General features: G+C 39.7%; 1 protein-coding gene across 1 annotated transcript in view; it reads left to right on the forward strand.

The window, feature by feature from the left end:
* CABCOCO1 (ciliary associated calcium binding coiled-coil 1) overlaps positions 1-12,729 on the forward strand; it is a 95,061-nt gene that overhangs the window by 65,650 nt on the left and 16,682 nt on the right. The window contains exon 6 of the mRNA XM_089683202.1: positions 2,176-2,298. Coding sequence (XP_089539328.1) covers positions 2,176-2,298 — 123 coding nt within the window. The remainder of the gene's footprint in view (positions 1-2,175; positions 2,299-12,729) is intronic.

The raw sequence follows: 12,729 nt of genomic DNA on the forward strand, positions 1-12,729 counted from the left end.
GTGCTCCCCCAAATCCAGTGGTGGACTGTTCTTGCAGTCCTCACTTCCAGAACCTGTCTATGGGCTTGATGACATCAGGAACAGTCCATGTCTAGTGTATGGGTGGGCAGGAGAGGCAGGGACCGGTCTTGTGCTCGGAGGATCGGTGGATTAGGTGAGTATACTGAGTATATCCTCATACATAAACGAGCAGTTAACCCATGCAGTGTGCTTTAATGTGCTCTTTATTTTCATTTTAATCTACAGAGACATGATCTGCCTTATGAAAGGCCCCTTTCACATGCATTGACCGATCTATAGTCCTCTATGGAGCGGCAGTGTAAATGCATATGTGTAAATTTACACCCGCCTACATCCAACATTCAATCTTGTGCTCCTCACAAGACCTCCTACTTTCTAGCTCCCTGGTCTCCTCCCCCCACACCCGACTGCAGGACTTCTCCAGGACTTCCCCCATCCTCTGGAACTCATTACCCCTATCCATCAGACTGTCACCTACCCTTCTCACCTTTAGGCGCACCCTGAAAACCCATCTCTTCAGGGAAGCCTACCCCACCCTCACCTAACAGCCGATCTCCTCCACTCCTCCCACCACTCCATCCCCCACAGCCAATTCCTCCTGTACCACTATCCCCTCCCTCCTAGATTGTAAGCTCGAAAGAGCAAGGCCCTCGAACCCCTCGTATATTGTTTTGTTACTGTATTGTCTCATGTACTGTCCCCCACTATATTGTACAGCACTGAGCAAACTTTTTGGTGCTATATAAACACTTTATAATAATAATAATCAGATCCACTCTGCTGAAAACAGACAGATGGGGCGTTCCCCTTCCATCTAGTTGATCAGATCGGATGGCAGTCTGGTGTAAACAGCATCTGTTTACATCCGACTGCCCATAGAGGACAGCGGGCTGTGTCTGTGTGTCTCCTGCTCAGCGGGGATCAACAGACAGATCCTCTATTGAGCATGCAGACTCCTGGTAGAGAAGGCCCCATCTGGAAGGGGCCTAACTGTGTGCTGTATGTGACAATAATATAGCTGTGCTTTCTCTATATTTTTTTTTTATTACAACTCAATTGTGTAAAACATGATATATAATTACTAATTTTCAGATGTTACTTGTACAACTGTATGTATATAAATGGTGCAGTGCTGCCTAACACAAAACCAATAGATACATACGCGTTAGGTGCCACAACGTACCGCCTGCACTAAAAAAGTGTAGGTTCTATAATATCCCTCCCCCACTAAATGTAAACTGTAAGATCTCATATATGCATTACTTATTATTATTATTATATAGGATTTATATAGCGCCAACAGTTTGCTCAGCGCTTTACAATATAAACTTATATAGTGCACTTAAAAAGGATCCCTTTACATAAATTATAAATAAATTGATAAATAGTGTTACAAAGCTCCTCCCCTACTAGTGCGTGAAGCATAGCAAAAGATAATTAATTAAATGCTGGTCCACCTGTACAAAAATAAGGCAAGCGCTACAATGCACCTCCCCCACTACTGTAAGTGTGAATTCTTGTGTCTGTCACGTATACACAGATGCTTTGTTTGAACCAATTATTATAAACCAGCAATTTCATCTGATAGCAAACAATAAATAAATATAACCAAGTGGGTGTTTCAATTCACTATATATACAATAAACCTATAAATACACAAAATAATATACAACTTAACAATGCATGCTGACTGTGAGTCCTCGAAACGACTGAAAGTGACAACCCACTGGGGCTACAATGCCCCTTCCCCTTGATAAAGATTCAGTGCAGTTTCTGGTGATCTTGGTGCTGCAGTGAACATGCACAATTCTATAAGCGTTTACATTTAGTGGGGGAGGTGTATTATAGCACCTGCAATTTTTTTACATTAGTGGATTCATAATAAGAATCACATATTAGCAGGGGAGGAGCGTTGTAGCACCTCACGTATATATATATACAGTATCTATTGGTTTTGTGTTAGGCAACCCTGCACCATTTATTTACATATTGTTCACACATTCTCACTGGGTTTGTGGTAGGTTTTCAGCAGCCGCCCATCTTTTTTGTTCCATCGCCGATTCCCTGGCTTAATCTACATTCACAACTGTGACACACCGCACTGTAAACAGAATGTTGTTTTCAAACAAGAGCTATATTCTTTTATTTCTGCAGGTAGAAGTGGAGATTGCTAAACCTGCAGAAACACCATTTCCAGCACCACTAGAAGAAGGAATACCTTGTGAAATGTATACACAGTTTTTAGCTCCCCCAGATCCAGAAGAAGAAAATACAAAGGTAAGGTTTTTTTCACATAGCACAAAAAAATCTATACTGAGGGATTGCTGAGCATGTAAAAGCAACAATTTATCTACAGCTGAAAAGTGGAATTTGTAACTTTAAACTACAAACATAGGACAACCTTTGATAAATATGCCCCAATTCAAAAGATTCCCTAATGTGCATCTTAACCTCCCTAGCGGTCTGATTATGTCAGTATTTCTGTACTCAAAGCGGTACTTTTTTTGCATGGAAATATGTTATGGAAATATGTTTTTTTTTATTGTAGGCCTGTAATTTTTAGGAATAACTCACTGAAATCTGTCCGAAGAAGAGTCTAGTAAACATCCCGGATATGTTACACGAAATCATAAATTATAATTTAATAAATAATCATAAAAAAATAATAATATAAATAAATTTGATTCAATAATATAATCAAACCAAAAACACTGAAATTTGAAATAAAGCACCAAGTTCGCACATCACTGAGCAAAGTCGCAAAATCGTTTTCAGTGTCTGATGACTAATTTCTCCACGAATCATTATCACTCAATTCTGCAAGTAGTTCTAATTTACTATCACTGTTCTCTAGTTGGTCTAAAACCGCTTTTGACCTAAAGGAATGCTTTTTGGACGCCATGGACATTTCTCAGTTTCCAGGCAGAAAGAACAGTAAAAATGCAGGCAGGGCACAGGACAAAGCACTAGGGACAAAATGTATGTGAAATGGTTTGATACAGTAATGTTTTACTATGTGATTTTAGTGTATTTAGTTAATGTCACTTTTTCACATCTTTAAATTTCCCGCCGTTCCATCCCCCGTACGTCCTGACGTCGCAGGGAACAGAACCCAGAAGACAGATGCCGGCATCAGCAGGAGGACATTGCCGGGGACACCGCAGGAGTGACATCGCGGGAGCGCAGGACAAGGTAAGTGATCAAGGGATCCCGGAGCAGCGCCGCATGGTAAGCCCGAGTGTAGATCAGGGTTACCGCTTGTGGTACTGAAACTTTACCCCGAGCTACACTCGGGAATACCGCCAGGGAGGTTAAGCACCCCAATTTTTTTTAATGGAGTGGTTAATGGCCAAAAACCCTTGAACATTATTTTTCTTACCATATTTATCGCAATGAAGAGATTTTACTTTTCTCTTTGTCCTGTTGATTCAGGAGCAGCCCTGGCTCAATACTCACCTACTTTACAGAGATTTAACTCTTCCTCAGTTCCTTTGTCCTAAGTCTTCTGAGTTAAAAGATGCTGTGAGGGCATACATGAAGTTCAGGGTTCTGTGGACCCCTCCACCTAAGGTGTTGTCCCCACAATGTCCTATACTCACAGTATAAACTCACAGTTCACACTTGACTTTATTTCTAACTCTTGCCAAACGCCCCTATAGTGTTTGACAGGCTTTAGACAGGCATTTGGGAAGCATTTTTAACACTCCCCAAATGCTCCCTAAACACCCAATGTGCTGTTTTGAGGCGGTTGATAGGCATTTGCCAAGCGGTAAAACCGCACCACAAATGCCTGTAATGAAGTTAAATGATATTAACGCTCCGCAAACGCCTCTCAACTGCCTCGCAACTGCGTCGCAAACGCCTGCCAGGCATTTGAGGAGCAGTACCATAGACTTGAATGGGAGGTTTCAACACCTCCTGACTCGACAAGAGGCGTCAGTTTTGCCGTGATGCAACGCAACACGATGCTAACTCTTCAGTGTGAACAGCACTGTGTGCTGCCATGTGCAGAATTTTCATAGGCATTTGAAAAGCGTTAAAAACGCTTCCCAAATGCCTGTCTGACGCCTGCTGACAAAGCTAGTGTGAACTGAACCTAAGGATCTATAGAGAAAAGTGACACTGCATCACTGTGGACCATCACGTGAGGAGACAAGGACCCTGGGGCACCACATGATTGACCTGAAGTCTTCTGGAAATGTCAGGTATTAAAACAAAGCATAACAAACTGCCTGGAAGGCCTCATGGAACCTGTATACCATAGTTGGGCTTTAAATAAAAATATGTTATTGAAACTATTCATAGAGTCTTTATCTACAAATGACTAAGATTTGCTACTGCGTCTATATCTGTTGTTACAACTAGATCTACTCTTGCTTCTACTAGAGCAGGGGTGGGCAAACTTTTTGACTTGAGGGCCGCAATGGGTTCATATATTGGACCCGGGGGCCGGACCAAGAGTAGATGAATGATGTGTATGTGTCATCCATAGTAAGTATAGTAATATTCCCCCATAGTAAGCATAGTAATTAATCCCCCATATAGTAATTCCTCCCCCATAGTAATTCATCCCCCATATAGTAATTCATCCCCCATATAGTAATTCATCCCCCATAGTAATTCATCCCCCATAGTAATTCATCCCCCATAGTAATTCATCCCCCGTATAGTAATTCATCCCCCATAGTAATTCATCCCCCATAGTAATTCATCCCCCATATAGTAATTCATTCCCCATATAGTAATTCATCCCCCATAGTAATTCATCCCCATATAGTAATTCATCCCCCCTATAGTAATTCATCCCCCATATAGTAATGCATCCCCCATATAGTAATTCATCCCCCCTATAGTAATTCATTCGCCATATTAATTCATCCCCCATATTAAGTCCCCAAGTCCCCCCTGTGTCAATTCACTTACCTTTGCTCCGTGCGTTCCTCTCGCCGTGTTCCCGCGCCGTTCCGGTGTAGCATGAAAATCTGTCTCCTATGAGGATCTGTCCCCCTCGACGTATCTGCGCATGTGCCAGTTTCAGGCATTAGCAGCCGATCGGCGATCTCCGGCACATGCGCAGATACGTCGAGGGGGACAGATCCTCATAGGAGACAGATTTTCATGCTATACCGGTCTTCAGGGCGGACTGTGAGAGGAGCCTCAAAATCTACTTTTGAGGCTACATTTTTGGTTTACCCTTATTGCCAGGGTTAAATGCGTGTATAAAAATTGTGTGGTGGATACACCTTTGCAGATAATCTGAATCAAGACTCACGGATTTCTATTTTCTTTAAAAATCATAGTAGATTCAAGTGAAGTACTAGATGTAAAAAAGAAAATCAGATTTAAACTAATTTGTACAAAAATCAGATATTAATTTATAGGTAAGTATTTCAATCTTCCAGGTTTAATATAATGTCTAGATTTTTATAGGTTTAAATAGAATTTGAGTAAATGAAATATAGCTCAAATCTCATATAATATACAGAATGAATCCTAATTATTCTAAGTTTTAGGATAATATTGCACAAAATAGCACTGTGCCAAATGACACAGTTATGGTAGAAACTTTTCTTGCCCTCATTTTACATGCCTTACTTTTTTTTTGCCATATTTTTGTCATAAATTGTTTTCTGATAAAGGGTAGTCCTATATAATTAGTTTTAAACATATGCAATTTATAAAGGTCTATGTAAATAATGAAGTTTTAGTTTACTCTTCTCATATCCTTGAAATGCAAATGTTTACCCATTGCTATGAGTTCTTGGTGACTAACTCCACCTTTTACACCCGTATTTTTAATATTTTGGTATAGCATATAACATAATGCCAAGAGGATCCCCCATACCTACCATCAAAAAGCCCACACAGCCATGTGTCACAGAATGAATGAACTACAACTCATGGTCCATTAACAATTCCAGGTCTCCAGCTGGAAACCCTACCTTGGTACTTTGGAGCTGGAGGACGACTCTGCAGGAGCCTGGAATTTAACCCATTAATCACAGTTGCAATGTTTTATCAGGCTCATATGCAAAAAAAAAAAAAAAAGAAATCACTTTTTTTTGCTGCAAATATATGTGCATTTATTATTTTTTCCCCAAAAAGGTGGACTTAGCCTTTAAAGCAGGAGTAAACTCAGTGCCTAATTCTGTTAAATACAGATGTGCACTGCAATCCATATTACAAACTAACCAGATATGTTATAGTGCCGTTAGAGTGTCCTTACTTTTATTGCAGCTTGTGTTTTATTTCTCATGCTACTGCCGAAGCGGGCGCCATCTTATGGGAAAATTCTTGATGCCGTTCTGAACTCTACTTCTGCCCTTCTGCTATATCACCGCTGCACATGCCAGTAGGATGTAGCCAAACCAGTTTCCTGTCATTCAGACTTTAGGGGGGCCGGACTGTGGCCATCGAAAGTAGAAAATGTTTGGGCATCAGTTGCAGTAAACAATGCCCCATCTTTGGTGTCAGTGAGAGGAATTGTGCCCCACCATTGGTCTCACTGGGACCCATTGTTGGTGTCATTAGGAGGAACTGTACCCCATCGTTGTTGTTGTTGTCATTGGTAGGAATTGTGCCCTATCATTGGTGTCATTGGGCCCCATTGTTGGTGTCATTGGAAATGTGCCCTATAACTGGTGTCATTGGCAGGAATTGTGCCCCATCATTGGTGTCATTGGGAGGCATTGGCCTCATCACTGGTGTCATTGGAAAGAATTGTGCCTTATCATTGTTGTCATTGGTCCCCATTGTTGGTGTCATTGGGAGGAACTGTGCCCCATTGTTGGTGTCAATGGGTAGGCATTTTGCCCAATAATTGGTGTCATTAGTTCCCATTGTTGATATCATTGGGAGGAACTGTGTCCCACTGTTGGTGCCATTAGGTAGGAATTTTTCCCCATCATTGGGCTCCATTGTTGGTGTCATTTGGAGGAACTGTACACCATTGTTGGTATCATTGGGAGGAATTGTGCTCCTTCATTGGGGTCAGTGAATTAAACAGTGTCCCACGGGCTGGATAAAGGTAAGCAAAGGGCCACATCCGGTCCCAAGGCCGCAGTTTGGAGACCACTGGTTTATATCCAACCATGACACTACCTCCCTGGAGTTTGCATGTTCTCCCTGTGCCTGCGTGGATTTCCTCCCACACTCCAAAGACATGGTGGTAGGTTAATTTAAATAAATATCTGGTGCAGATTGCGCTTAAGTGCAATCAAAGTAATATACATATTATGCACAAACAATACATAAATATACAAATGTGAACAGTGAATAAGGTGCTCAATAATAATCCAGTACCAAAATTTAAATTGTAAAATAATTGACATATATGTGACAGTCCCTATGGGGGCGTATATAACCACTTATATAACCACCAACGTGAACACTGCACCACCATGATGACAAATTGGAGTCTTACCAGATCCTTTGACCTCTTGACTATAGGGGGTCAACATATGCCTTATTACAGCACTTCCAGTCCAGTCTCATGTGTCTCAAGCCAGACCACATGTATCACCAAAAGCTCTTCAGAACGTCCCGATTTCACAAAGTTGGCATATATTCATATAAAAATAATAGACGTGCCTCTCATAGTGCAGATAGTTTGTATACCATTTATTAAAAACAGGGAAATGCACTTACAAACATCATAAACTTCCCATCAATCATTAAAATCCTCGAAGAGCAAGGAACAGCATAAACAGCAATTCTTAGGCGATGACGTCACAAGGGAGACTCTGGTAGTCTGGTGATCCTCCAATTTGTCATTATGGTGGTGCAGTGTTCACGTTGGTGGTTATAGAAGTTGGAACAAAGAGTCAGTACTATTCATCACAAAAGGGGACTGCTATATATACCCCCATAGGGACTGTCACACATGTCAGTTATTTTGCACTTTAATTTTTGGTACTGGTTCAGTATTGAGTGCTTTATTAACTGTTCACATTGGTATATTTATGTATTGTTTGTGCATAATATGTATATTACTTTGATTGCACTTTAGCGTAACACCAGATATTTATTTAGATTTGGTATTTAGAGAGGATATCCTCTTAGTGTGTATGCTGCTTTGCTCACTATCTAATTTAAGCACTTGCATGGTTTTTGATTGTGTTTATTTAATTGGCAGGTTAATTGGCTCCTGTCTAAAATTGACCCTAGTATGTGTATGAATGTGTGTTAGGGACCTTAGATTGTAAGTTCTTTGAGGGCAGGGGCTGATGTGAATGTTCAATACAAGTGTAAATTGACAGCGCTATATAAGTATATGTAGTTAATATTAAAACTGACTGTTATTTAAAATAAAGCTTTTTTTTTCTCCCGAGCCAGTACTTACTCAAGTTATTTTTGAAGCAATATTGTAAAATATGAATAACCATTCCCTAATTTCATTTTAAAATATTTAAATTTTAAATCAAACAGATGGCAGACTCTAAACATAACTTTATTACACATTCAGATAAAATATCATATGTATTTTCTTGTCATGCTGCCCTTTACAGAAATGGCAGAGATATAGGATGAGTTTTAATCTCATGTAAACCTGTGTTTTATATGATGCATTCTAAAACCTATTGTGTATACATGAAGAATATATTACACTGAAAACAGGGAAAATTATTTGTTTATTTCTCTGAGTTCCTGTCCTTGCCCCACTTCCAGTATGACATTCATGGATTTCTTGATTTGAATTACTATACGGTTGTAGGTTATCATTAGATCTCATGAAAGGGAGGTATTAATTTACCAGGATCCAGGAGGTGTCCAATATTGGGTGGTTATACTGTATGTATATGTGCTTGTGTTGATGTCCTTTTAACAAGGTTTTAACAGTTTTCTAATAAAACCTTGTGCTCATTTTTTTTATATAATGGCTATGTAGGTTTCATTATTTGCACATAGAGGTATATACAAATATACAAATCTTTAAATCTTGACTTTAGCATAGGGGGGAAACTTAATTTAACCAGAGGCCTCTAAAGACACAGGGACCTACAGTGAAGTTGGACAAGATGCAGTTTGTTCCACAAGTTCCCTTCCACAGTTGTTGATGTTAGTGGTGAATGTAGATAAATAAAAAAAACCTCATATATCTGTTAATTGGCAACCAAAATGTACAAGGATATAAAAAATTGTAGTGACTTAAGCACACACGCAAACTCAGGTGGACCTGGATGGACTGGTGTTTTTGTTCAACTTTACCACCTATGTACATATATAATGACTATATGCGGTACCACTAAAGTCCAGTTTTTTAGAATGTTGTCTGGTTATGAATATGCCTGATTTTATTTATTTCCATTACACGGAGGATTAAATAAGATTGGTATTGCTTTCTGTACAGCTTACAGGAAGTCATAAGGCCCCTGAATTTGTGGTAACATTGTCAGGCTTTCTCATTATGCCTTAAACTTTTCTCATTTACCCTTTATGTCCTTCACGCCCTCTTCCATAGTCAGTCTAAAAGTGGTAGGACTAGTTTGCTGATTTGCCCTAAAAGAACAACCAAAACCCTAACCTCTGAAGATCATATTTGTACTTTTTTCTTGTAAATTGACCCTTGATAACTTCAGACGAAATAGTTTTATTTTCCTTCTTCCATATTCCCTGATTGGTCTAGTGGTTAAATTCAAACTGATTATCCCAACACATAATCCTCCACTACTAGTTTAAAAATGAATCTTTCTTAGTTGTACATATCTGAGTGTAAGCCCTGCCAGCTCACACTCAGCTAACATCTCAGAACTCTGCAGTATCTCCAGTAATGGTCTTGATTGTTCTGATCACCACCACTTCAGAGGTTGCTCTGTCTGATTTTATGGGAAAGCTGTCTGCCGTGTTATAGGTGTAATATCACAAGTGGTGTAAGAACACTCCCTCTTCTTCCAGAGTCTATCTCTGAGTCTCCTCTTATGGCTTCTATGCTCCCTGAAGAAAGGGAAGAAGTAGAAAAGTTCCTCATCTGATAGTGAAGACTTCACACAGAAGGATACCCAGTGTGCTAGTATGTCTCCCAACCTGAAGGAATATTTCTACACTTATTGAAGCAGTATTCACTCTGGAAGAAATCTTGATCTGGAGCAAGCCAGCCAAAAGTCACCAGTCTGAGATCTTTAAAGGTCCCTTAGCTGTCTTGCTCCTGGAGCGTGTCTTATAAGGTGACTGCATCCTGAGAACATCTCCATCCCTCCCAAGCACATTACTAGGAAACAGTCCCTGTCATGTGTCTTCTGCCTTAACAAAACCCTTACAGTCCCTCTTGAGGTTTTGCTGACATTCAAAGACCCTGTAAATAAGAGGTTAGAAGACCTCTTTAAATTAACTGTTGCTATACAACTTGCAATCACTACCATGTTGGACTGTTAGGCCCTAGCTGCCTGGTCCACAGGATACTGCGTAGATGGGTTAACAGATACTCTCTGCCACTCTGCCACATTTCCAGGATAAGCTTCATTTCAGTTTATAAGAAAAGGATCCTTTCTCAGTATTGGTCTGCAGACCTTCCCTGCAAGAAGTGTCTTATGCAAATTCCTTTTATTGACCACATCTATTTGATGACTCCTTAGACACTTACATAAATAAAGTCTTCAGGGGGTTAAGAGTGCTCTCTTACCCCAGTAGGAGAAGGTTAGAGCCCCTACAAGCAAACATTCAGTTCCTGAAATTAAGGAAAGTTCCATTCATTCCTCTGAAGCCTCTGGTTCAAAGTCCAAACCAGTCTCACACTTCCAACATTAGAGCTGTACATCAAAGCCCTTCAAGTTCAGGAACAAGCCCTCCTCACAATGAGAAAACACCCCTAGTTGTCAGAGTGGGGAGAAACTTGTTCAGCCTTGTGGACATCTGGATGCAGAACGTGGTTTCCCAGGATTACCAGATAAAGTTCCAGTTCTTACCTCAACCCTACTCCATACTGTCAAAGATTTCTATCCACTGTCTGGATGAGGTACCTCTCCGCTACATCCTCACAATCACTCCTTATCATTCTTTTTGCTCCCCATAGGAGACAGCCTGCCTCATATTCTATTCTGACTGCAACTGTTGTATTAGTGACTTATCCCTTGCTGAAACCTTTATGCCTGGCCTGTATACCAAATACCTATTTTCATCCATGAAGGTCTTTTATTGCGGCAGGTTATCAGCAAACAACGAGATGCGGCAGATAATTGAAAGGATGGTATTTGCAGGTCAAAACATGGTAATGTGTTCCTGGATGCAAGCAGATTAACATGAGGCCTAGAGACAAGTGGCCATTTTCATCCCATAAAGCACTGCAAGGAGAAGAAGGAAGTACATCGTAAAAAAATGGGAGGGAACACAGAAAAAGATGGTGCCATAACCAAAATAACTACAAGATGACAGTATATTAGCCATCTATACTGAGGTTAATAAACAATGGCTTAAGGAAATTAACTATATAAATTCTCAATTCACAGAAATATGAAGATTAACCATATCTATGCATTATGTTATATTTTCACACAATAAGTATAACAGCACACATTCCGTCATTGCCAGGTGAATTGGAAACACACCCAAGCCTACAATCTGAAAAATAAGGTTCCTCCCTTTCCTGTTAAATCACCTCTACAGAACTGTCTGTGCTTCATAGTCTTTCCAACATTAGGCATCTGATTTCCTTGAGCAAAAATAATCAGATTCTCTCATCCACACTACACAGTGTGGATAAAGGAATGTGCCACTGTGGCTATTGTATTCAGACATTTGTAGCCATCACCTGTCAGAATACCTGAACAGCAGCTGCATCTGAATGGATGCAAGTGCTTTTTTTCTGACACTTTTCCTTTCAGTTCTTTCAATTTTTTATCCAAAGGATGTTGGGAGGAAGATGGCCAACAGGGCCACCCAAGTAGTACATTTTCAAATAGTAGTAATATTTCAAATAATGTATATGCAAATTTAGATCTTATGCTCTGTAATGTAGGATTAAGAATTAGGATTTTTAATTTACCTGTAAAATCCTTTACTTGTACAGGATATTACAGGACACCTGTCCCTCCCTTTTACTCCTATGATTACTCCTTAATGCTTACTACTAAACTGAGGTTTGCTGGGAGTGGGAGGGCTAGGGCTGTCCTTGCAGCTTTGTTTGCCAGTGTCCAATCACTGCTAAATAAGTTCATTTGAAAAGGAGACTAGAGCTCCACCTGCTGACTTAAAAATAAATGAAGACATTTTTTAATCCTGACCATAATAAACAAGTAAAATATGTACAAAACCAATTAATATTCCATATCAAAGAAGGAAAGAAGCAAAAAATAATGTCCAATTTTGTTACTGTTGTTTGCTAAAATATTTTCTGCTTACAGTAAAAGGCTTATAATTTAGCAACTCAATTTTAGTACTGCATTATAAAACATGCTGGCATGTCCTATACAATGTTTAATTCTCCAGTACTAGTTTAAGGTACAGATACAATGACACTGGTATCCCATTGTTGCTGGGTAAAAACAATGATGTGTTTTTTGTGCTTTACTATTTTTGTTGTTTTTTTTTTTTCAAGAAGTTTTTATTTAACCACTTGCCCTCCTGAGGATTTACCCTCCTTCCTGACCAGGCCATTTTTTTGCATTACGGCTCTGCATTACTTTAACTGGCAATTGCATGGTCATGAAACGCACCCAAATGAAATTTACATCCTTTTTTTTCCACAAATTGAGCTTTCTTTCAGTGGTATTTGAT

The sequence above is a fragment of the Staurois parvus genome, unplaced genomic scaffold, assembly GCF_062004578.1.
Source record: "Staurois parvus isolate SC_StPar_1 unplaced genomic scaffold, SC_StPar_1.0 ptg000303l, whole genome shotgun sequence".
Classification (NCBI taxonomy): domain Eukaryota; kingdom Metazoa; phylum Chordata; class Amphibia; order Anura; family Ranidae; genus Staurois; species Staurois parvus.